This window comes from Otolemur garnettii, unplaced genomic scaffold (genome assembly GCF_000181295.1).
Source record: "Otolemur garnettii isolate 467f Iridium unplaced genomic scaffold, OtoGar3 scaffold00209, whole genome shotgun sequence".
In the NCBI taxonomy this organism is placed as follows: domain Eukaryota; kingdom Metazoa; phylum Chordata; class Mammalia; order Primates; family Galagidae; genus Otolemur; species Otolemur garnettii.
Window position 1 is genome coordinate 1,704,737 of NW_003852604.1, and position 25,329 is coordinate 1,730,065.

At 41.2% G+C, this 25,329-nt stretch overlaps 1 protein-coding gene across 2 annotated transcripts in view; it reads left to right on the top strand.

The window, feature by feature from the left end:
* GLYATL1 (glycine-N-acyltransferase like 1) overlaps nt 1-24,877 on the top strand; it is a 37,697-nt gene extending 12,820 nt beyond the window's left edge. Inside the window, exons 2-6 of one of the 2 annotated variants that reach the window (XM_023507843.1) lie at nt 15,695-15,828; nt 16,360-16,467; nt 23,279-23,405; nt 23,683-23,860; nt 24,119-24,877. In XM_023507843.1, coding sequence (XP_023363611.1) covers nt 15,733-15,828; nt 16,360-16,467; nt 23,279-23,405; nt 23,683-23,860; nt 24,119-24,557 — 948 coding nt within the window. In that variant the 5' untranslated portion in view covers nt 15,695-15,732 and the 3' untranslated portion in view covers nt 24,558-24,877. The remainder of the gene's footprint in view (nt 1-15,694; nt 15,829-16,359; nt 16,468-23,278; nt 23,406-23,682; nt 23,861-24,118) is intronic. The other variant, XM_003801400.2, reaches the window with a different exon arrangement.
* Nucleotides 24,878-25,329: the final 452 nt, after the last annotated feature.

The following is a 25,329-nucleotide window of genomic DNA, read 5'->3' on the forward strand; positions in this document are numbered from 1 at the left end:
CTACACTGAGTTACGTAAGTAATTTCTCAAGGAATTAAACATTTTATAAATGGAGTTTATAATGGTTGCACAACGGAATTGGTCATCTTAGAAAGAGTGTGTTACATGGCATTTGGACTCCCCTATAAACTTCAGACCCGTGGACGAGCTGGTAACTGATGTGTGGTTGGCTCCTGGTTGCTCCCTTCCTCACATTTATACAACTATAGACGTAAACAGGTAGCAGGTGGGAAGAGAAACTGGGCCTCTGGGTTGATCTATTAGAAGCATTAATAATCTTAACTATCGGAGTGGAAATAGTATGTAAATAACTGTTATTTTACTTGAAGTCTTCATTATATTTTAATGCCTGTAAAGCGAAATGGCTCTTCTGTATTTACACATGTGCTAACTTTTGACAGGGCTTTCATCAGCTCACTTTTTCTAAACTAAGTTCCCTCTTTCCATGAGATCATACGTTTCTCAGTAATACATTCCCCAGTAGGAGTGATTAAATGTCCAGGCCCATCTTCACTCTCCTTTTATGCTTCATGAGGGAGAATCCAGGGAAGTCTTTTAAATAAATCTACTCGATTCAATTAGAAGACAGTGAGGATGCAACTAACAGAAATTCAAACATGTTCCTTACTAGGTTTTGAATAATAATAGTTAATGTTTATTGAGATATTAGCAGTATGCCAGCCACTTTCTAACTGGTTAACATACTGTTTCATTTGATCCTCACAACAGCCCTATGATGTAAGAAGTCACAGAAAGACTCTTAGCCACCTTTTATAGAGAAAAAACTGAGATACGGAGTGGTTACGGGGCTTGCTAGAAATGAAATGAAAATAGCTAAGTCAGGACTCAGACCTAAATTGTCTGGCTCCAGAGAGTAAGATGTCCAAGTGAGATAAGGGGATAGATATCACCCTTCTGCTTCTGATTGCTATCAATTATTTAGGACCACATTGTCTGCCAATTTCTTCATTGATGTGGAAGCCTCATTTAGCCTTAATTTCCTCCCAAAGGGCTCCATCTCCAAATATAGTAATGTTATAGGCCAAGCCTTCGGTAAATGAATGCGGGTGGCATAGGAGTCAATCCATAACAGATACTCTGTTCCCAAGCTGAGTTCTAAGGTCTCTTCCACAACATTGAGCTCTTGGCCTCTCTTGGCTTCTGCTATGCCTAAGCTTTATCATTTCTAGCATTTGATCGAAAATGAAATTTCTGTGAGTCTTTCTCTTGAACAATTAGAGGCCATAGTAAGGTTGTCAATTGGCCTAATTTCAATATTGTTATGTCTCAGAGAGCGGGGAGGCCCAAGGAAAGGGAAAGAGATGGGGCTGCAGTCAGGGGGTGAAGCAGTCAGACCACACACAATATTTATCAATTGTTTGTTGTCTTGTCTGGGTATGATTCACGGAGATCTAAAACAAAACAGCAGTACCTTCAAGGCTCTGATCACAGATCATATAAGAGATAAAATAACAAAAAACAACAAAGGAAAAGTCTGAAATAGTGCAAGAATTACTGAAATGTTAACCAGAGATTTAAAGGGAGTACATGCTGTTGGAAAAATTGTGCTGGTAAATTTGCTTAATGTGGGATCGACACAAATCGTGTGTTTAAAACACACACGCGCGCGCACACACACACACAGTATCTGGAGGGCATAATAAAGGGTGAAGTGCAATAAAGTGAGATATGCCTATATTGATTTCATCTTTTTAAATGTATAATCAATAAGGAGATGGCTGGATCACATAGTAGTTTTATTTTTAATTTTTGAGGAAATTCTATACTGTTTTTCATAGATCCCCACATCCTCTCCAACAATGATCTTTTATCTTCTCAATAATAGCAATTCCAACAGGTATGGGGATTACACTGTGGTTTTAATTTGCATTTTCCCAGTAATTAGTTGTGTTGGGGATTTCTTCACTTGCCCATTGGCCATTTGTATGTCTTCTTTTGAGAAATATCTGTTTAGGACCTTTGCCCATTTTTTAAATCACATTATTTGTTTCTTGCCATTGAGTTAAGTTCCTTATTGTTTTGGACATTAACTCCTTAGATGTATGGTTTGAAAATATTTTTTTCCATTCCACGGTTTTCCTCTTCACTCTGTTGATGGTTTCCTTTGCTGCACAGAAACTTTTTAGTTTGATGTAGTACCATTTGTCTACTTTTCCCCTCATTGCCTATGCTTTGGGATCCTATCAAAAAATCATTGCCCAGACCAAAACCATGAAGCTTTTCACTTACGTTTTATTCTAATAGTTTTGCAGTTTCAGGTCTTAAACATTTAAGTTTTTAAACAATTTTGTGTTGTTTTTTGTATATGATTTGAGAAAAGAGTTTGACATGCTGATTGTGTCTGTGGGGATGGGCATGGGACCTAAATCTGTGACGGCAGTCTTGTACCCTGTATCAGTGGAGGCTGGAAGGAATCCTGGGTTCACAGGGACTGGCATGGTTCTGGGGGAGGCTCTGAGTTTGTGTCTTCATGGATTGATCAGGTCCTGGGATGGTCTTAGTGCCAGGGTCCACTAGGACAGGGCTAGGGCTTGAGCCCATGGCAGCTTGCCTGGTGTTGGGTTGGGACTGAAGTCTAAATCTGTGGAGATGAGCCTGGATCTTGGGTTGAGAGAAGCTGGTCTGGAGCTTGAGTTTTTTGTTTGTTTATTTGTTTTTGTTTGAGATAGAGTCTTTGTCACCCTCAGTAGAGTGCTATGGTGTCATAGCTCACAGCAACCTCAAACTCCTGGGCTTAGGTGATTCTCTTGCCTCAACCTCCTGAGTAGCTGAAACTATAGGCACCTGCCACAATGCCTGACTTGATATATATATATATATATATATATATATATATATATACAGGGTCTCACTCTTGGTGGTCAGGCTGGTCTCAAATGCTGGAGCTCAAGCAATCCACCCACCTCAGCCTCCCAGAGTTCTAGGATTATAGCTATGAGCCACCACACCCAGTTGGAGCTTGAGTTTTTGAGGTTGGTCCTGAAACTTTGTCCATAATGGCTAACCTAGCCTTGGGTCCAACTGAGATGGGTCTGTTAGAGAATAAGACCACAGAAACCAGTCTGAGGCCTAGGGCTGACCTGGGGCTGGAGCAGGCGTGGAACAAGTCTAGAGCCTGAGACTGTGGGTGCTGGACTGGCCCCGAGCCTAAGAGTGTAGGGACTGGCTGGAGGCTGGATATGTGGGTAATGGTCTAGAGCTCAGTTCCATAAGGGCTAGCCTGGGACCTAAGTGTGGAGACAGTATTGGAAGGTGGATCTACAGGTGCAGTTTTTGATATAAAGTCTGTGGGCATCAGCTTAATGCTGAAGCCTGGCCCCTGAATCTGCTGACTCATGGGACACAGAAATTGGCCTGTGGAATGGAGCTGCAGGAACTAGCTTGGCACTGGGCTGGCCTGGAGTCTCTGCAGATGTTGGCCAGGTGCCTGAGGCTAGGGGTGCCAACATAGCACTGGAGCGGGCCTAAAACCTGGGAGTTTAGGGGCCAAACTCCTTCTGGGATGGTCTAGAACAGTGAGTGGTTCTCAACCTTCCTAATGCCACAATGTATTTTCATTGTTAAAAAGGGGTTGTGACCCATAGGTTGAGAACCACTGGTCTAGAACCTAGGGGAGGCCTGAAGTGTGGGACCATAAGAGCTAGTTTGGTACTGGGAAGGCTTGGATCCTATATCCACAGAGGCCAGCCTGAAGGTTGGATCTGTGGGCTGTACCCTTGTGACTAGAGCTGTAGGGGTCAGCCTGATGCTGGGATGGCCAAGCCTGGAATTGTGGGGTTTAGGCTAGTCCTTGTGGGCAGTCTGGAGCCTAGGGTTGTTGAGGCTGGCCTGGTGCCAGGACTAGGTTAGTATCTAGTGCACTAGTATGCTATACTGAGGTAGGCCAAACACTGGAGTATACCTAGAGACCAAGCTCACCAGGCAAGCCTGGAGCTCGGGCTGTAATATCTAGTCTAGCTCAATCTCCAGGTATAGACCTGGAGTTTGGGCCATAGGGGCATTCGTGCCACTGGGTTTTATTGAAGCAGACTTGGTGTTAAGATCCAAGGCATAGTCTTATGTTCAATTCCCTTTACTTTCCCCAGGTGCCTCTTTCCATTCTGTACTGCCCGGGGCTGGAGGGAGGGTAACACAGGTAATGTCTTTCCTATATTCTGAATCCATCTCTTCTTATTTCTATGCTATACTCAGATGCTATAATCTCTGATCTGGTTTCCTCGGCTCTTGTGAAGGTATTTTTGTGCATGGGTAATTGTTTAAATCGATGTTTCTGTGGAGGATAAGTATTAGCAAATCCATTCCACTCTTTGCTTATGTTCAATCTCACTCTGCCCAATTAACTTGCTACATAATGATTTACAAAGTGATTCAGCAGTGTCAGAGCAAGTGTCAAGGCTTCTGCCAATTCAGAAAGAAAGATAGTAGATCATTTGTTAAATGTTCTTATTAAACACACACACATAAACACATAATAATAATAACAGAGAAAGGGCAAGAGGAAACTTTTAAAGGTGGTGGATATGTTTATGGTTTAGATTGTGGTATAGGTATCATGAGCATTTATCTTTATACTTATCAAGGTTTATACATTAAACACATACAGCTTTTTGTATGTCACTCACATCTCAATAAAGTAGTTTTTAAAAAAAGAAAGTTAAACACAATGGAGGAAAACGCATCTGACCTCTTTCTCCATGAAGTATGATTGTCTGTAAAATTGCTGATGGCTACTGAATCTTCTAGATGTTCTGATACTAACTATAATATAGAAAATAATATCTTGAACTAGAGAAGACAAAATACATATTTAAAGAAAAATAAATCAATTTTTTTTCTTGACATAGGAGGAGGACTTGTTATTCAAATTATTCAAGCCACGACCAGGCTAGAGGATGAGGAAAAAGTTTCTAGTTCAAATAATTGTGCAAATTAAGTCAACAAATGCCCCAAGAGGAAGAGGCTTAAAGGAGATGTTGAAGGTGTTTCTTAAAACCACAACATGCAAAGTGCATTACAAAATGGGAACCAGCATCTCGCCAAACAAACCACAGTGGCTTGGCACTTGGAATGTCTGGGTTCTGGCCTCAGTTTTACACATGGAATAATGGGTCCACTCTCTGGGACTTAGTTTTCTCCAGTAAAAATGGGAGGTTGAGATTAGGCAATCTCTAATAATCCTCCTTTCCGATTTTCCTTCCCTCTCTTACAGGGAAGATATGCAGCAACTGAAATCAGGTTGTTGGTTACAAAGGAAGAAGATAGAAGACGCTGGGTATTTCTCTTACCCAAAGTTTTAGTGTGTTGATTTAGAAAATGCGTGGGCTGCCTGCTAGCAGGTACCAGACAAGGAATGAAAGCTGAGTTTGGGTTAGAAAAATGGAGAATAAGAGACAAAAGAATCAGGGAAGAAAATATTTAGGCACAACCTATAGAGCACCCTTTTGCTTTTTTGCAAGCAAACCCAGCCAATAATGGTTTTGCTTTTCACTGCTTTTGTCTCTAAGAGGACCAGAACACAGTAGAGAGCCACGGAGCTGCTCTAAAATGTTCTCAGGTGCCCCAAGTCAAGAAAGCATGTTCTCTGGAGCTCACATCTTCCCAAATCCCTGACCCACCCAGAACCATATCTCATTTCTCTATTTCTCAGAAGTCATTGAAACGTCTGCATCTTCCTAGAACAATCTGACATGACTTTCCAGCTCTGTGACATCCCTACATCTCTCTTTTCCTCCCCTGTGAAAGCTTCAGAATTCCACTTTTAGGTCTTCAGTGTTTCTATACTGGCAGGTTATTGCTTGCCTCAAATTCCAGAAACCTCTGTCCTTTTCCAGGACACATTCAGATTGGTGCTATCAGTTTTTTTTTACTCCAAAGAATTTACTTGGCAATTCACTTTGCATTCACTTGGCCCTTCTGTGCCTTACCACTCAGTTAGAGCTAGTTGGAGTTAGTTCTGCCATAGAAAGGTACAACCACAACTAAAGCCACTGTCAGTTTGAGGTCCTCAGACTGGCTGAAAAACACCTCCCTGAGTATCTGGAAGTGCAGAATATGCTCAATCTTCAAGCATCCTGAATTAAGTATTAGGAAGCTCCTGTGGACCATCAAGAGGAACCTCATTAGCAACTCCGAGACAAAGCTGGTGTTTCAGGAGAACCCCTGGCCCGTGTGTCCTCCTGCCATGTTGGAAGCCAACAGAGACTACCTTGACTCTCAAAAGACTCTTAGTGTCAAAAAAAAAAAAATCCCCCTGATTGGTGAGTAGGAACATCTTTTGGTGAGTTCAGTGGAGATCAGAAATGTACTACCAAGCTAGAAGAGATGTGTGAATATCTAATCATTGCCTCAAGATAACTTTTTTAAAGACTTAATTTTGCCCAAGGTGGGATAGAGTGATCTTTTGACCTTTAGGTCTCTTCATAGTCCTCCAAAATATCTTTCAAAGGCAAGTTGCTTCAGAATCCCTAAATGGCTTCTGGATTCTATGGATAGGTGCCAACTGCCATCAGATGGACACCTCACTTCCTGAGGCAGCTGCTACATTCTAGTTTTACACTGCTAAAGGTTATGGAAGGACATTGATATGACAGAAGCATCTCAGAGATCCTCGACACATTGTGAGAAGATGCAGAGGGTGGGCCAGCACCAGCTTCCTACAGTCACCCAGGCCTGCAGTCCTAATGCCCTGCCATAAGCAAGAGTTTCAGGGCATCAGAGAAGTTCACAGATGGCCAAATTCATGGACACTCTTTTTGTCATCGGGTATATTAAAAAATCAAGGCAGACCAGATCATACACAAAGACTACAATAGCTTTAAAATGTATGTGTTTTATAAATGTATGCTTGTAACAACAGAAAAAGCACAATGCAATTCAATTATTCTACTTACAAAACCAGCACAGGAATTATGAAGCACTAATTCAGAGTGGTCTTTTGGCAGCATATGATTTATGGTGAATATTCTTTTCAGTTCTGTCAGAGTTCCTGTATGTAATACTTAACCACCTCTTTGGGAAGTGGGGCCATCCCCAAATGGCTCTCCTTTACTATCTTCTACCATCATCCCATGATGGAATTGCAGAACCCCAAGGGATGGAAGGACATTCAGGGCTAGCCAGCTGGGTGGGACCCAGAATCGGAGAGGAGTGGGGTCATCTTGAAAAGCAGTTTGAAGAGCCCAAGGCTGATTAGCACAAACTCAGCACCTATAAAATCAGAATTCACTGCTGCCATTTACAGAGTCCACATTACCACCCAAGTCCAGGCTGCCCTGAGTGTTTCAGGAAGCTACCCTGTAATAGTACTGACTGTGGCAAGACTGGTATCAAAAGTGAGCTGAACCAGAGAGCCCTGAGGGGCTGACCTAAGGAGAGACCTTCCTGTTTTGATCCACAGACTAGATGCATCAGGGACATAGAGTTGGAGAAGCCCCTGCTGGAGTCCTACAGAGTGACCACTTTCTGTCAGGTGGCAGATGTTTCTCAGAAAGGAGGCATAGGGGTCTGAGTCCAGCCCTGGACTTCTCAACCCCATGAGCCTGGACTGAACTCTGAAGAAAGCCAGAGCTGATCTTGAAGGCTGAGGCAAGAGTCTGCTCTGGAACTGACAAGTGGTCAAAGGAACTGGCACATTCAGTAGCCCTAGAGATGGGAAAGGAGCCCACAAGGAAGTTGTTCTCCCAGCCAAGGTCTTGCCACAAACCTAGGCAATCTTGAGGCAGATTGTGGCTAGCAATGGAACTGAAATCAGACAAGAAGGTGCAGATCCTATGTCTGCCACTGGCCTAGCTGAATGACTTTGAATAAATCACACACTGAGCTTTAGTTTCCTCATCTGTAAAATGAGCATAACTTGGGCTAGTGAGACAACTAAATAAGATACTGTGTATGATATAATAGAGGCTCCATAAAGCCAGATCTCTATACAAAACATAAGCACTTGCTAATAACCCATCAAGCTAAGGATTTACAGACTGTTGAATCAGAATCAACAAACAATATTGCAAACAAAAACATTGTAAGTCCTATCTAGTTGCTATAATGACAGGAAAATGGAAGCTTACTGGTACCTACACATTCAAATTACCTAGATTTAGTGGACATTTGTCAAAGATGTTAAAAGGCTCAAAACATTTGATCAAAACAGAATCACAGGTTATTATAAAATAATAGCAACTCACTTAACCAAGAGTGATAATCAGAAGACTTTCAAGGCAATACAGAAAAAAATCTTAAAAATTATTAATCATTCATGATTCTTAATTTTCATTCTTGAAATGTAATCTTAGGAAATGCTTTGAAAGCCCAGGAAGTTAATAACAGAGATGTTGAGTACAGTGAAAAGTCAGAAAAAAGATGTTCAACCATAAGAAAGTGGTTAAGTAAATTAGATTAGACCCACTCAAAGTAACATTGAGAAAAATGCTTAATGTCAAGTGAGTATATTCATGAAAATACTCTGTTTCTTTGTTTCTTTCTTTCTTTTCTTTTTTTTTTTTTTTGTAGAGACCAAGTCTCACTTTATCGCCCTGGGTAGAGTGCTGTAGTATCACAGCTCACAGCAACCTCCAACTCCTGGGCTTACATGATCCTCTTGCCTCAGCCTCCCAGTAGCTGGGACTACAGGTGCCTGCCACAACATCCAGCTATTTTTTGTTGCTGTTTGGCAGGGGCCGGGTTTGAACCCCCTACCCTTGGTATATGGGGCCAGCACCCTACCCATTGAGTCACAGGCACCACCCCATGAAAATACTTTCAAATGAAGAAAGCAAATTATAAGAGTAATGTGCTATATACTGGTATATGAAGAGTACACCAGTCTTATAAAAACATTATCTATATGACTTTTGTTTCTCACCAAAGACTCATCTCTGGATCCTGTCCCATGTCCAACATATTTCCCTTCTGCTAGGATTAACCAGCTGCCCAGGCACACCTGGACTCCCTCTGGACATATCTCCTTGGCAAGAGCAGCTCTGTCATGTCTAAAAGAATGGCAAGCCAGGTGGCTGAAACAGAGTGGCCAAAGAGAGTAAAGTTGAAAGGGTAGTCAGGGAGGTGGTTGGAGGCTAAGTCATGGAGAACTTAGAGGGATGTTGTAAGGAATTTGTCTTTTTTTGTCTAGCTCCTGAAATTACTCCCAACATCATTTCAGGAGCTGGACAAAGGAATGACACAACTTGGCCTCTATTTTAAAATATTTTAAATATTTCTGTGTTGACAAAAAGAGAGAAACAGAGAGGAGTTAGGAGAATCTTGGGGTACTCTAAGCAGGAGCCCATGGTGGGTCATGACAGAGGCTAAAGTAAGAGTCGTTGGAGTCTGGATGTACTGTATTTTGGAGGTAGAACCGTCAACATCTGTTAAGGACCTAAAAGCTGACCCTACTTTTAAGTTAACAAGTTCACCTGGTACAATCTCACAGATCTTGGCAGAAGACACAAGCCTCCTGGGTCAGAAAGATGTGATTTATGATTCATGGCACAGCAAGTGGAATGAATTCCATGGTTCTGTCAGTTCCCATTGCCCCACAAGTCCCATGGAGACAATGCAGAAAGTCAGGTGAATGTTGAAAATGCATTAAATTTGTGTGGCAGCCAAGGAACCCTGAATTTAGGGAACCTGAATGTTTTATAGTGAAGTACAAGGGAACGTGCCTGAACTTTGCTGCACAGAGACACATCATCTTTCTTATATTATCCAGGAAACAAATCTGCCTCCTGGTTCAGAACAAAACAAACTTCCTTGAAAAGATAGCCAGGAACAAAATCAGTGCTTCTGCTCATAAGACGTGTAGAAATGTATGAGACCCACAGAGAATTTTCTTCCAAACATAAGTAGCAGAATTTTTTAATGAATTGGATATGAAGTTAGAAAGAAGGGGGTACTTAAGGATAACTCCTAGAGTTTTTATTTGAACTGGTAAGCTGGAGTTGCTATCAACGAAGCTGAGAGAGGCTGCAGGCAAAGCAGGCTGGTGGAGGAAGTAGATAAGGAGCTCGTTTTGGAACATGACAAGTTTGAGATGTTTATTAGATGGAATCCAAGAGGAGATATCAAACAGGCCATTAAATACATGTCTTGAGTTTGAGTTGGTGATATATATTTCTTAGTCATGGGCATATAGATTGATTTTAGGGTGATAGGACAGAATGGGATCACAAGGAAGTACATGAAAATAGAAATAAAGACCAATGGATTGGGCTGAAGTGATCTGACATTAAGACATCGGTGAAAAGAGAAGAGTCTGCAAAGGAGACTGAGAAGAAATAACCAGTGAAGTTAAAGGACAACCAAGACAGTGTCATTGGCTTGGAAGCCAAGTGAAGAAAGTCCATCAGAGGATGGTCAACTGTGTTAAAGACTGCTGAAAGATCAAGTGAGGTGACAATCAAGACTGTGCTATTAGATATAATAACATGGAGAACACTGAAGGCTTTGACAAAGGAGTTTGCGTGCAATGGCAGCAGCAAACCCCAATTAGGTAAGATTAGGAGAGGAATTAGAGATAGTGTGTATAGAAAACATTTTCAATGAATTTTGCTAGAAAGGGAACCAAGAAATGGGGAAATAACTGGAACAAAAAATTGTCATCAAGAGAAGATTTTGTTTTTATATGTTAGAAAAAGGTATAGATCTATGCTGACCAGAAGATTTAATAGAGGATAGAAAAATGATGATGTGGAAGAAAGATGCAAAACTTGCTAGAGCAATATCCTTCAGTGGACAAAAGTCAGCGCAATAAACACTCAAATGGAGGGAGAGCTTTCGGATCATCGTATGGGTTATTCATCGATGGTAACAAGAGAGAAGTGAGACTATGCAGGTGACGATTTGATAAGTAGGAAGTTGTGGCAAGACAGAAAGCTCTCCTCTGACAATCTAAATTTTCTCAGTGAAGTCAGATATGAGGCCATCTGTGGAGAATGAAAATAGTGAAGAAGTATGGTTTTGAGGAGAAAGGAAGTGGTGAAATAGTCATATAAGCTGTGGGAGACTGAATGCACTGAGGAAGTCTAAGATGATTGCCTGGTAGTCACAGGAGCCCACTTGTGGTATGTGGTCATAAGTCTGAAGTAAAACTCATCAGCATGAAAGTGTGGGGTTTTTTCTCTAGCCATATTCAGCCAAGATCAGGCCAAAACTAGGAAGAGAGTTGAATTTCCCCAGGTTTGTGGTTTTGCCATGTGAGTATAGCAATGACATGAAATGAGGGCAAGGTGACTGAGGGTAGATGAAAGGCAATGATTGTTGGCAGTGCTGTAGCTCTGTGGGTAAGGTATTGGCCACATACACTGAGGCTGGTGGGTTTGAACCAGCCCAGCCAGCTAAAACAATGTCAACTGCCACAAAAATAATAGCTGGGCATTGTGGTAGGCACCTGTAATCTCAGCTACTTGGGAGGCTGAGGCAGGAGAATCGCTTAAGTCCAGGAGTTTGAGGTTGCTGTGAGCTGTGACATCACAGCACTCTACCAAGGGTGGCATAGTAAGACTGTATCAAAAAAAAAAAAAAAAAGAAAGGGAAGAAAGGCAGTGATTATAATGGTTGTTTTATTTATTATGAGATTTATGTATTAATATTTTAAAACAGGGGAAACATGAGTGAGGGATGAGCTGAAAATGCGGTGATTGTCAGAGAGCAGGAAGCACAAAATCATGATTATGGAATTATGGAGAGGTTATAATTGTTGGTAATGGTAAGGTTTGGGCTATGACCAGGGAAGTGGGTGGCTGAAGAAAGGTGATGAACAAAGATTATTGAAGAAGATGAGTTCAAGGGACTGAAAACAGCAGTTGGAAATATCCTTGACACATGTATTAAAATCACCAAGCATTACAACAGTGAAAATATTAGCACAAGTGTCCATAAGCCAAGAACTACAATCCTTGAGAAATGAAGAGTAATAACCTTGAGATTGGCAGATGAAGGCAAGAGCGAGGGGATAACTGGTGATGTAATCCAATGTCATGAGATTCAAAACTGGAAAAAGGGTCTGAAGTCAGCAATGGGGAGTAAGGCAGATGGGGACGCCGATGGTTTGAGAGCTATTGAATAAAAGCCACTTGCTGTTTGAAAGGGCTGAAGCAGCATCAATGTCCCCAGGAAAGAGTCAGGAGTGAAACACTGAAGGAAATGTTCACAGAAGAGGTGAGGAAATTGGAAATGTTGCTAAAAACAGATTCCTAAATTCCAGAGGAGATGGAGCCTTAATGGGATTGAATGGGGAGATGGAGAATGTTCTGGGAGTCTGGATTCTTTGAGGTAACAAACATGACCAGGCATAAAGATTAATCCTGGTGTAATCAAGGCATATTGTAGTCACAGGATGGACATGTGAAGAGGTAGAGAGAAATGGATTTCTGGAGCCTCCAGTGATAATAATAATATGATCGTCTGAATATTAGTAGCATATGACATTGTTCACTGTATATGCATATGACATTGTTCACTGTATATGCATACATCAGAGAAACCAAAGACAAAGATACTTATGCATGCCTGACACTGTGCCAAAATAAATGTTTATCATTTGTTTATTTTTTCAACATCCTAACTGTAAAAAGCCTTTGATGTAATATAGAGATATAAGAAAAAGAGCAAGAGATATACTTGTACCAGGCTAGTGTGAGCACGTATTCACGTATTCTTTTTCATTTGTCCACATTTGAATACCAGACTTTGGATTCCTGGTGCCTGAGTCAACAGAAATAGGCATGAAACCAGAGAGCTTTCTACAGGCAAGGCTTTTAGTGGGCCTTTCTGTTCAAACAAAAAAAAGAGATAGTGCTGGTTAAGGGGGCAACCAGACTGGCTCTCCGGACAAAGGGCTGGGGAACTGGTATGGGGTTGTAAAGAGGAGGAAGGTGTCAGTTTGACATCATCACCTATGGAAGTGGGGTTCTGTTGGGGGTGGCACACTTGGCAGTCCCACTTCTTTATGCATCATGTGTAACATCAGCATTTTAAATCTCTACCCCTGGACATGATTTTTAGCATTAAAATGAGATGTAATAAGGGAAAAGTCCATTTTGGCGTCCTTTCTGGCTTAGGTGGTTAAATCCAGCTAGGTCTGGTTTCTTTACAGCCAGGTTTCTTATTAGCTGGTGTCAGCACCTTGTTTTTATGATCCTGAAAGATATCACTCAACAGATGAACAAGCTGGACCCTCCTTACACTCCTTACATGGGTATGGGCTGAAGTCCAGCAATGAGGAGGTCATTTGGTGGTTCTTCTTTTACAGTTAGGTAAGCTGGCTGGGACATGCTGAACCACAGTGTCATCCTTGGTTACAAATGAGGTCTAAGTCCTGTCCCTGTACTGTCTTATTGGCAGGAGAGAATAAAGGCTGAGAAGTGGAGTTTGCTCCAAAATTAGGGCAGTCCCAAATCCAAGGTGAAGGACAAAGCACAAGACCCCTTCAATTCTGCTCAGAGTCCTGGATTAAGATATTAATAGTAGAGAGCTTGAGAAAAGCCCACTGAAATCCATGTTAAAAAGGAAAAAAAAAAAGTTTTTTGTTCTGAAATTTTTTAATTAAGGTTAAACACTGCATGCTATGAAACACCCTTATTGGTAGAGATGAGAATTCACGTCTGTTCAGCAGACCTGGTCAGGTTCACCCAGCAGAACTAGCAGGTTTGGCTGAGTCAAAGGGAGAGCAAGACCCTGGCAGAGTGGAAATGAGGCAGCTGGCACTACAATATAGGAAAGAAAGAGGTGGAACTTTTATTTAAAGTAGAGTCTGGGAGGTTGAGGTGGGAGGATTCCTTGAGTTCAAGAGTTCAAGGCCAGCCTGAGTAAGACTCTGTCTCTACTGAAAATAGAATAAATTAGCCATGCACTATAGTCCCAGCTACTCAGGAGGCTGAGGCAGGAGGATAGCTCGAGCCCAGGAGTTTGAGATTGCTATCTAGGGCACTCTAGAGTGGGCAACAGAGTAAGAGTCTATCTCAAAACAAACAGACAAAAAAAAAAAAAAAAAAGTAAAGCAGAGATAAGCTTTAAAGTAAAACAAAGATAATCATAGAGTTTTCTAGGAGATTGGAAAAGAATCTCTCTTGAGTGAGAGGAGCTGACACCCAAAGACAATGCAACTATATAGGTACTTTCATCCAATTCCCCTACATTTCTCTGTAAGGATCCCCATGCGTTCCCCTAGGCTTTCTGCCACGCTCTCCTGATTTCATTGGTTGTTGTTGAACCAACATTGTTGTCACATAAATTCAATTTTCTTTATTCTGTATCGATAATTATCAACCGTTATTTTACTAGTGATTGGCATGCCGTCTGTTAGTCTCATGATATTTGTGGTAAGTATGGTGTGCATTGTTCTGTGAGGGGGATCCTTATGTCAGTTTTATGGGGAGATCATTTATTGGCTAGACGTCCTGGGTGGCAGGCTAGAAGTTATAATTTTACAGGAATAGCACATACTTGGTTAACTAGGTCACACCCACTCTAAATTCCTCCTTTTGTGTCAGGCTCCTTTCCAACTTTTTTGTCCAGAGGCCTTAATTCTCTCCCATTCTCAGTAGCCCCTTTAACTAACTCCTTTTCATCCTTAATCACTTATCATATTTAATCAATGCCTGGCTCACTAAACAGAGTCAAACTTTTATTTAAAAAAATTGTTTTTTCTAATTATAAAAGCAATACAAAATTGTTGTCAAAATTGATAGATTCAAAAAAAGTATAAAATATAAAATAATTTTACCAGCTGAATGAAGAGCTATTAACATCTTTATATAGATAAGTGGATATATACTTTGCATGCAATTTTTTGTAGGTGATTTTAATCATGTGCCATCTAGAATTCTGTTTACTGCCTTCTTTTAACACTATAACATAGCATATAGTACTTACTAAAAAATATTTTTAAACCTAACCTTAGAGCTTGCATAATGGTCTGTCTTACAGTAGAGATACGCCATAATCTATTTAACTACTCTTCTATTTTGAAAAGTTAAGATGCTTCCAAAAATTTTCTATCATTAAAAAAATAACAGCATCAGGGGCATCTTTGTACATAATTGTTACCTTTTGTGGTTATAATTTTAGATAGATTTCTGCAAGTAAAATTACTTGGTTAAAAGGTGGGGATAATTCTGATTCTTGAAATATTCTGCCAAATTACTGTCTGGAAAACATGTGATTACCCATATGCTTATCAAAAGTCCATGAGAGGCCACATTTTAATGATTGTCTTTATTATTCATAATGAATAGTCACCGACATTTGCTGTGCACTTCCCACATGCAAGTCCTTCACATCCTGGAGCCTGAATTCTGACATAGTGAATAGGATGTTACCAGCTGAGGAAGGTGGGAAGACTCTGGTTTCTTTGTGGCCCCTGGTTTTCTAGGATATAGTGATGATGGTTCACAGATCTACCGCAGGCATTTGGAAACCTTACAGAACTCTTAATGTTCATTTCCAACTCATTCCACCAAGGAGAAGGAACATGGGTTTTGGAGTCCTTCATACATGGTTTCAAAATATGACGCTGCCACCTAGCTCTGGAAGAAACTGAGGAATTTATTTAGTCTCCCTGAGCTCTGATGTCCCCAGAATGAGGATGATAACTAACAATACCTACCTCATAGTCTGCATGAAGAGCATTTTTAATTCATATGGTCTCTTAGCATTCTCCCTTTACTTCTTATCTTTTCAGGATTTCCTGTTTGAAGGGCTCAAGGACTGTAACAGAAAATGATTCTACTGAATAATTCCCAGAAGCTGCTGACCCTCTACAAATCCTTGGCCAGAAATATCCCTGAGTCCCTGAAGGTGAAGGGCAGCGGGGAGGTGAGGGAATGGGAGTGAGGATGCAGAGAATAAGAAGCAAACAGGCTTCTCCTCAGGAGGAGGCTGGAGGCTACTCTAGGGTTTAATCGTCCATTTGGAGAGTCAGTGGGGGTGCTGAGCAGGAGATAGGTTTTGAAGCCAGACTGAAGGGTATGTCTGCTGTCGTCTGGTTTGGTGGCACTGGGTGTGCTTCTTTACCTTTCTGTGCCTTGTTCCTTTCATCTGTGGTATGAGAATAATATTAGCATTTGCCTTTTAAAGTCATTTTGAGCACTCAATAAATCCATACGGCGTATGTGCTAAGAGCGTCGCGGGTGTCCAGACAGGCACAACGGCTCTGTGAGTTCTTCTGCCTTCTTGCTGGCAACTTCACTTCCATTGAAATGGTTCTAGAGACAGCGCTTATCTGACTACCACCACTGACTTAGGCCCAGGGCCCTCGCTTGGCCTCCATTTCTCTCTTCCTCATCACGTCCAGGTCCCCGTCTCTGAAGCCTACAGCCTCTGCTAGTCCCTCTGCTCCTCTTGCAGGTGTACGGCTCTGTGTATTACATCAATCACGGAAACCCCTTCAACATGGAGGTGCTGGTGGACTCCTGGCCTGAGTACCAGACGGTTATCGTCCGGCCCCAGAAACAGGTAGGCACTCAGTGACAAGTGGGGCCAGGCAGCTCCAAAGGACTCACTAGCGCCATTTGTAAGATGATAGAAAATTTAGAGAATTGTAAAGACCCTCCTTCAGTACCTGGCACCTCACGGAGCACTATATCCCCACCCTTCCAAGCACAGGACTCATCCGGGTAGGTTAGGGATGGTGGAGGCGGAGGAAGGTTGCGGGAAGACAAGGCTAACGCTGGAAGACTAAGGACCCTCTGAGATAGCAGGAGTCAGCTGTAGGGGCTGAAAGAACGTAAACCAAGAGGAAAAGGTGGGCGTGTGGGATTTCAGAACAGTGACTTAGAAACAAAAACCAGGGCAGATGTCTTCTAGCAAAAATGGCCTCTTAGCAACCAGGAAGGAACTCATGATTCCTGAGAGCTAACTGTGTAGAAGCACCTCCCTGGTTAGTGAATGTCATCCTCAGAACAACCTTATGAAGTGAGCACTAATATCTCCAATTTAGGCTCGGCGCCCATGGCACAGTGGTTATGGCACCAGCCACATGCACTGAGGCTGCCGGGTTCAAACCCAGCCAGGGCCAGCTAAACAACAATGACAACTGCAACAAAAAAATAACCGGGTGTTGTGGCAGGCACCTATAGCCCCAGCTACTTGGGAGGCTATGGCAAGAGAATCGCAGGGGTCTAAGAGTGGGAGGTTGCTGTGAGCTGTGATGCCAGAGCACTCTACTAGGGCAACCTAGTGAGACCCTGTTTCAAAAAATAATGATAATAATAATAATATCTCCAATTTAGGAATAAGAAAACCACACTGAGAAATATTAAATAACATGGCTTCAGGAGACCGAGTGTTAAAGCCTTGTCCCACCTGAATTCAAATTCAGGTGACTGCCAGTTTTACTAGCTGACCACCACAAGCACTTCTCTGAGCCTTGGTTTCATCATATGTAAATGGGAATAATTCGAGTACCTTCTTCAGAAGATTATATAGGTTTATATGTATCAAACATTTGGTACACAACACATAGTTGTAAGTATTATTTACCATCATTATGGCTGAGATCACACTAAGAAGCACATGATTAAGCTGAAATGCAAAGCTAGGACAATTTCTGCCCTAGAGTCTAGGAACTTCCCCTGCACATCGAATTGGTGAACTGAAGCTTCACCAATTGGTGAACTGAAGCTAGTCACCAATGACCAGCCCAGCTTCATTGTGGGTGCGGAAGCTGAGTCCCTCATAATGATAAACGACTCCAGGTCAAAACTCGTTTCTGACCTGGACCAGGATTGGCCATAGCTTGAGCAAAGGAGGGATTCAGAGGTTGGGAACCAGGCAGGGCCTGCCACTCCCCACATACTTTTTATGAGCACTTTCTCTAGGGTTGTTCATTTTATCTCCTGGCTTCCCGACAATTTAGATTCAAGGATTAAAGCTAGGTTGATTAGATTCCATAGCCGGACTTCTTCAAAGTGTGGTATGCTAAATAACGATAGGTGGTCAAATGTTTCTTTTTATTTCAATAACTTTATAGCTATTTAGCAATGTAACTATAGCAACAAAATCATGATTTCATATTTTCATTTGCTTGAACAAGGTTAAGATTTTTCTAAACGCGAGTCAACAAATAAAAATATTAAAAATGGAAATGCTATTGTACATATATACAAATAGGACAAAAATGGAAAGATTGTAAAATAATGCAATTTGCTTTGACATACACTCACCTTTCCTAATTCCATAGCATACCATGCTCCTTTTGGTATTAAAATTCAATCTAATTTGAATCAGAACCTTTAAGGGTGGGATACAGGAGAACTTATCTGGAAAAAAATCAACAATTTTTTTTGTTAATTTTTAATCACAAAAGTAACATATGCTGGTTATACAAAGTGGAAAACTCCAGCATTGTTTTAAGAAGTTAATAATCTCTCACCTCCCTTTCTCTTCTCCTTTCCTACCTATTGGGTAATCAGGATCCTTGTTTATACTAGCACAGGTAGTAACATTGACCACACCTTCTTTCATCACTTTTAAATTTGCCTTTAACGTATGTATTATGGACATGCCTTCGGGTCAATCAATATGGCACTAACTCAACTGCGAAGCTCCACAGAGTAAACTGCAGTTGAGCCAGTCATTCTGCTATTGTTGGATTCCAATTGCACAGTTCTTTGCCACTGTAAACAATGCTTCAGTAAACATCCTTGTACACATGTCTTTACATCCTGGAGCTTTTTCTCAATAATGACTGATTTCCAAAAGAGTTGTTGCCAAGTCAAAGTACTTTTTTTTAAAAGTCTGGTAGGCAATGATAGATTCCTTTCCCAAAAGATGACCACAATTTTATTTCCATCATTAGTAAGTGGAAAAACTGGTTACCTACATTCTCCCCAGCAGTGAATATTATCTCTCTTTTAAATGACACCAGACCTATTACTTCTTTTTACTAGGTTTGAGATTCAGATCTTTCCATCTGTTACCATGGCCTAATATTAAATTATGCATTGATTTTTGGCTTATATACAGTATAAATGTAAAGGCTGGGCACAGTGGTTCATGCTATAATCCTAACACTCTGGGAGGCCAAGATGGGAGGGATTGTTTGAGCTCAGGAATTCGAGGGTAAAAGTACAATTAGCTGGGCATTGTGGCAGAGTGACAGTAGTCCCAGCTACTCTGGAAGCTGAGGCAAGAGGATCCCTTGAGCCCAAGAGTTTGAAGTTGCTGTGACTATGAACACCAGAGAACTCTACTCAGGCCAAGAGAGTGAGACATGGTCTTAAATAATAATAATAATAAGTAAAATAAACTCATTCTGACCATTCTACATTCTAAACAATTTTTAATGGTAAGCAGTTTTTCATTTCTAATTTTTTCTTTTGTTGAAATTTTTTATTTGTTTCATTACTGAGAGACAGCATACATTTCTTTTATGAGTAAATATATTGCCTTATTGTCTTGGAGAAGCACATAACCTCCTAACTCTTTTATTCCTTCCTCATCTCTACTACTCTATGATGTTCATTTTCTCTTTTCCTTTCATGTTTTTTCTTTAAATGCCTTAGCAGAAGTTTTATCTATTTCTCTATTTTTTGCCATTTAAAACTTAACTTTTAGGTTCAAGATAGCTGACTAGATACAAGGAGTATGTACCTCTTCCATAGAGGGGAACCAGCATAGTAAGTAGCTTCTCACATTTTGAACAGGTTGTCTAGAAGAAAACAATGGGATTTACCAGGGAAGTAGCAGGAAGCACCAAAAGTGGGTAGGGACAGGATTCAGGGCAACCTGCCTAGCCAGGGCCTGGTGAAGAGCTGGGAAAAGCTCCTGGACTCAGGGAAACAGTAAAAGAGAAACTCCTAGGGCTCCACTCTCTAAGATGGGCTTTTACAGTCCTGGCTACAAGAGGGCCTCCTGACTCAAACAGGTGTCAGACCTAACACAGGCGCTATTTGGAGACTGAACAGAGATTCTGCTCCAGAAAGGGACCCATATGGAAGCCCACAGGCATCCAAGCCTAGCTCAGCTGAAGCTGGGCCCCATTCCGCCAGTCTAAGTACCAGGGAACTGCAGGTGTGCCTGCAGCCACTGTGCAGCTCAGAGGAACCACAGAGGGCCAGACATTCCCACATTCCCCTGAGACAGTCCCCACCACTCTGCTGTAGGCTGCTAAGTCTGAGATTTGAGTGGACAGTATTCTCCACAGATTCTTACTTGTGATGCTTGCCTGGTGGGACTTCAGCCTTTCTGGACACCAGTCCAAGGTACTGTTTTAAGAGTCTGATATTGAGATGTGCCTCATCTTCAGGCTGAGTTTGGGCTGATGTGGCTGCAACCCCCACCTGCCTAGGGAGGGACAAGGAAAGGAGACAGCCCAGTATGCAACTGGCCACAAGTGCCAGGTGCTGTAGGAATCACATTCTGCACAGTTTTCTGCCAGAGCAGCCTGCCTGAGAAGGGCCCCACCCCCTCTGCTCACAGCCCCACGGTGCCATGTGCGGAGTTTAAAGCTAGGTTGCACCCACCCATGCTCTGAGTTTGAGCTGACACAGCTGCGGTTGTGGTTCATCAAACCACAAAGACAAAAATAGAAAAAGAAACAAAGGATGTATAAAATAAAAATTCAGTGAACAATATGACAAGAATAAACCCTCCTCTATCAATATTAATCTTGAATGTAAACGGATAAAATGCCCTACTTAAATGATATAGATCAGCAGGATGCATAAAAATCTGATCCAACTTCATCCACTTATAAGAAACTCACCTTACGCATAAAGACATAGACCGTAAGTAAAAAGGTAAAGAAAGATTTTGTGAAAACAGAAATCAAAAGCAAGCAAGAGTAGCTATACTTATACAAAAAAGACTTTGGATCAAAAACAGTGAAACGTATACAAACAAGATATCATTTTATAATGATAAAGGGATTTATTTAAGCAAGAGGTTATAATAATCCTACATACATATGCACACACCATTAGGACAACCTCCTGCTATGGTACCAAGAAGAAACAGAACTACTGAATAGACTAATATTAAGTAGGAAGATTGAACCCATAACAAAAAAAGTTCCCAATAAAAAAATCTCAAGACTAAATGGATTCACAGTTGAATTCTACCAGACATACAAAGAACAGGTGCCAGTCCTACAGATACTGTCTCACATCTTTTATGTTTACCTGGATGGAGCTGGAACATATTCTTCTTAGTAAAGTATCTCAAGAATGAAAAAAAGTATCCAGTGTACTCAGTACTACTATGAAATCAATATATAATCACCTACACATTCATACAAATGATATAACATAACTATAGTCCAGAAAGTAGGAGGGAAAAGGAGAGAGAGGGGAGAAGAGGGGAAAGGAGGGGGTAGGAAGGAGGAGAGGGTATTTGGGGGGAACCTCACTTAATGTGCATGATGCAATGGTACATTTCAAAACTATTAAGAAAAGAGTATAATTGTGATGGATGTGTTAATCGGGTCAATGTAAGCATTTCACATTGTATATCAAATCAGCACACTGAACCTCATAAATGCATCAATGTACACAGTTATGATTTAATAATAAAAAGGTTTAAACATAAAAAATGGGAAAATAAACAAAAGATGTAGAAGGAGGGAATCCTCCTTAACTCATTATATGAAGGCAGTATCACCCAAATACCAAAGCCAGGAAAGGATATGACAAAAATTAAAATTACCGATCCATAACTCTGATGAACATGGACATAAAAATCCTCAACTAAATACCAGCAAACTGACACATCAAAAGGATAATTTACCATGATCAAGTGGGTTTCATCCTGAGGCAAGAATGGTTCGACACACATAAGCCAGTAAATGTGACTCCCCACACAAAAAGAATTAAAAACAAAACCCTTATGACCATCTAAATAGATGCAGAAAAATCATTCAGTAGAAATCAAGATCCCTCTTTGATAAAAATCTTTAAAAAATAGCATAGGAGAAACATACCTCAAAATAATAAAAACAATATATGACCAACCTACGTCCGATATCATACTGAATGGGGAAAAGTTGAAAGTGTTCCCCATGAGAAACAGAAGAAGAAGTGGTCCATTGCACCACTCCTAGTCAACACATTACTGTAAGTCTTCACCAAAGCCATCAGGCAAGAGAAAGAAATAAAGGGCATCCAAATTGGAGAAGAGGCAGTCAAATCATCTCTACTTACTAATGATATAATTTTATACCTAGAAAACCATCAAGACTTCTCCAAAAGACTTGTAGACTTCATAATTCAGCTAAGTTTCATAAAATAGCATTTCTATACACCAAGAATGATCACGCTGAAAACTAAATCAAGAACTCAATCTCATTTACAACAACTACCAAAATAATAAAATATATAGGAATAAATTTAGCCAAAAGGTGAAAGATTCTACAAGGAAAACTACAGATCACTGATAAATCACAGACAACACAAACAAATGGAAAAATACCCCATTGCATATGGATCAGAAGAATCAACATTGTCAGAATAAACAGAAGCAATACAATTCAAAATATATACAAAAGATTCAATGCAATACCTATCAAAATGCTAGTGTAATTTTTCTCTAAATTCAAAATTTTATAGGACCAAAAAGTAGCCTGACTGGTCAAAGCAATCCTAAACAAAAAGAACAAACATGCACACATCACATTACCCAACTTCAAAGTGTACCAGAAGGAGATAGTACTGGGTGTCTAGACTTTGTCAGCTGAAGAGTGAAATAACAGGCCCTGAACTTACAGAAATCATCCTTAGATCTACGCTGAGCCAAATTTAAGGACTTGAGTGCAGGAACACAGACTTGTTGTAGACCAAGAATGTGTCCTGATGTAGGTATCGCAAGGAACAGTATATATATATTTGCAACAGGAGGATACGAGTGGCACAGAAGGTGGGAGAAGTGGGCAATGGAGCAACAGTTTGCATTCTTACGGTTCTGATTGGCACTCTGGGACACAACACATAAAGCACATATGCAGCTGGTGGAAGGTGACTGATTCCATCCTGTCTTTGTTCTCCATCAGATAAACAGGCTTATAACCTGTCAGTGAAATATCTAACAAATTCCAGTTCCTGGACAAAAAGTCAGCTTTACTTTATAGGCCTAAGTTTTATTACCCATGTGCCCAACTTTAGCCATCAAGGGCTCTGTTAAAATTTTCTTTTCTTTTCTTTTCTTTTCTTTTCTTTTCTTTCTTTCTTTCTTTCTTTTTTCTTTTCTTTTTTTTTTTTTTGACAATTTCAATAAGGAAATAGTGAAGATAAAGTTCAAGGGAATTGATAGGACCTCTCACTATCCTATATAGGAGATGACCGACGACATGGATCTTTACAGAAACGTGTATCGTATATTCACCAAAGTTCCTCAAAAAGTACCAGACGTCCTGGAAAATCATGAAGTCATAAACTGGGGACAGATATTTCGAATCCAAGGTAACAAGTCAGAGGCAACAGGCAACAGCAGTCCTTCTCAAATTGGGTCCTCAACTAACAGTATTAGCATGGCCTGAGAACATACAAAAAAATGTAAATTCTGAGAACTCTGGGGCTGCAAAGAGGGGTACAGCAATCTGTGGTGTAATGTGCTGCACTTGATTCTGGTATAAGCCCAAGTTTGAGCACTTCTAAGCCATTGCAGTGAGTTATTAATCAGGGGTGGGCAGCAGCAGAAGTGAGAACTCGATGATCAACAACATTGCTTTCTTCCCAGGTTGTCAAGAAAGTCTGGGTGAGGGGATAAGAGCAGTTGCATTTTCAAAGTCAGTGAGGGTGAAGTACTTGAAGGCAATCCTCTATATAACCGACGATATCCTGAAGCTCAAAGTCTGTAATAAGAGCAAGGCTGGAAGCTCCTGCAAGGCAGGCCCCCGAGAGGATGAACATGAGAGGTAGGAAGAACACGTACTCATCACTCCTGCGGCTTCTCCTGAGTGTTCTTCCTTATGTATTTTTGCAATGCACGCAAATCAGTTCTGGAGTGAGAGGATGTACTCACTCATTAGAAGGAATAAAGATTGTCAGCGCTCAAAATGAGCAGCTTTGCAATAATGATGCTTTAAACAAGGAGTGCCTGGGAGCTGTGGGATGGAACGCTCTCCAGAAATTACAGGGGGGTAAATAAAGTTTTTTGTTTTTCTTTTCCACAGCGGTGATCCCAATTTTAAGTTTTCCCGACTGGACGTCTCTCATGCGGGGCTGGTAAATGCCAGCTGGAGGCCAGGTCGGAATGAGAGGAGCCTGCGATACATCCAGGAATGCCTACAGAAGCTGCCAGCGTACTGTCTGCTGGGCCCAGACGGGGTCCCCGTCTCCTGGGTGGGCTTGGAGTCCTCTTGTGAGGCAGGAATGGCCTACACTGTAGAAAGATATCAAAGCACAGGCAAAGTGACACAACTGATACGGTCTTACATGAAGTATCTGCGTCAGAAGACTATTCCATTTTATGCCACTGTACTGGAAGAGAATGAAAAAGCCCACAGATCTCTGATGCACCATGATTTCTTTGCAGCTGCATGTGGGTGGCATCAGTGGATCTGCTACCCACCAGAAATTAGCTCCCTTTGTTTAAACAATGAAGCTGTTTAGCCATCTCAGGCAAGCCTCTCTTAATATTGAAGCAGAAGTCACAAAGTAGCTTTGCCCACTCACCAGTGTGTAGTGGGTGTTTATGGTGGGCCAGAAACACAGAGAAGTTAAAAGATAACAGCCACACTCTTCAGGAGCTTATAGTCTTACAGGGCAGAAAGCAGGGGAGAGTATAGTCTTCCAACATATGTAAGTGTTGGAAAGAACAGGTCACCAGTAAATATGTAACTAGAGAAAGCCTGGGCAGTTCTTACCTCTGGGAATAAGAATTCTTTTTTTCTTTTTCTTTTTTTTTTTTTTGAGACAGAATCTCACTTTGTCCCCCCTGGTAGAGTGCCATGGTGTTATAGCTTACAGCAACCTCAAACTCTTGGGCTCAAGGGATTCTCTTGCCTTAGCCTCCCAAGTAGCTGGGACTAAAGGTGCCGTCTATAACACCTGGCTATTTTTAGAGACAGAGTCTCACTCTTGCTCAGGCTGGTCTCCAGTTCGTGAGTTTAGGCAATCCACCACCTCAGCCCCCCAGAGTGCTGGGATTACCGGCCTGCTTTATGAAACTTAGTTGGCAGAGTCTACTATATGGAAGATAAATAAGAAACGTTAATAAAATTGTTAGTAGAATATACCTAATCTGTATTGTAAATACATCCGCTATTTGTGGATTTATGAGATACAACTACATTAAAGAATGGAGGGAGTTTTGTAGTTTAGTGACTAGTGGGATTTAAAAGTGAAGCCCCAAGCAAGTGGCTTTCCGAGGCTAACTTTCATC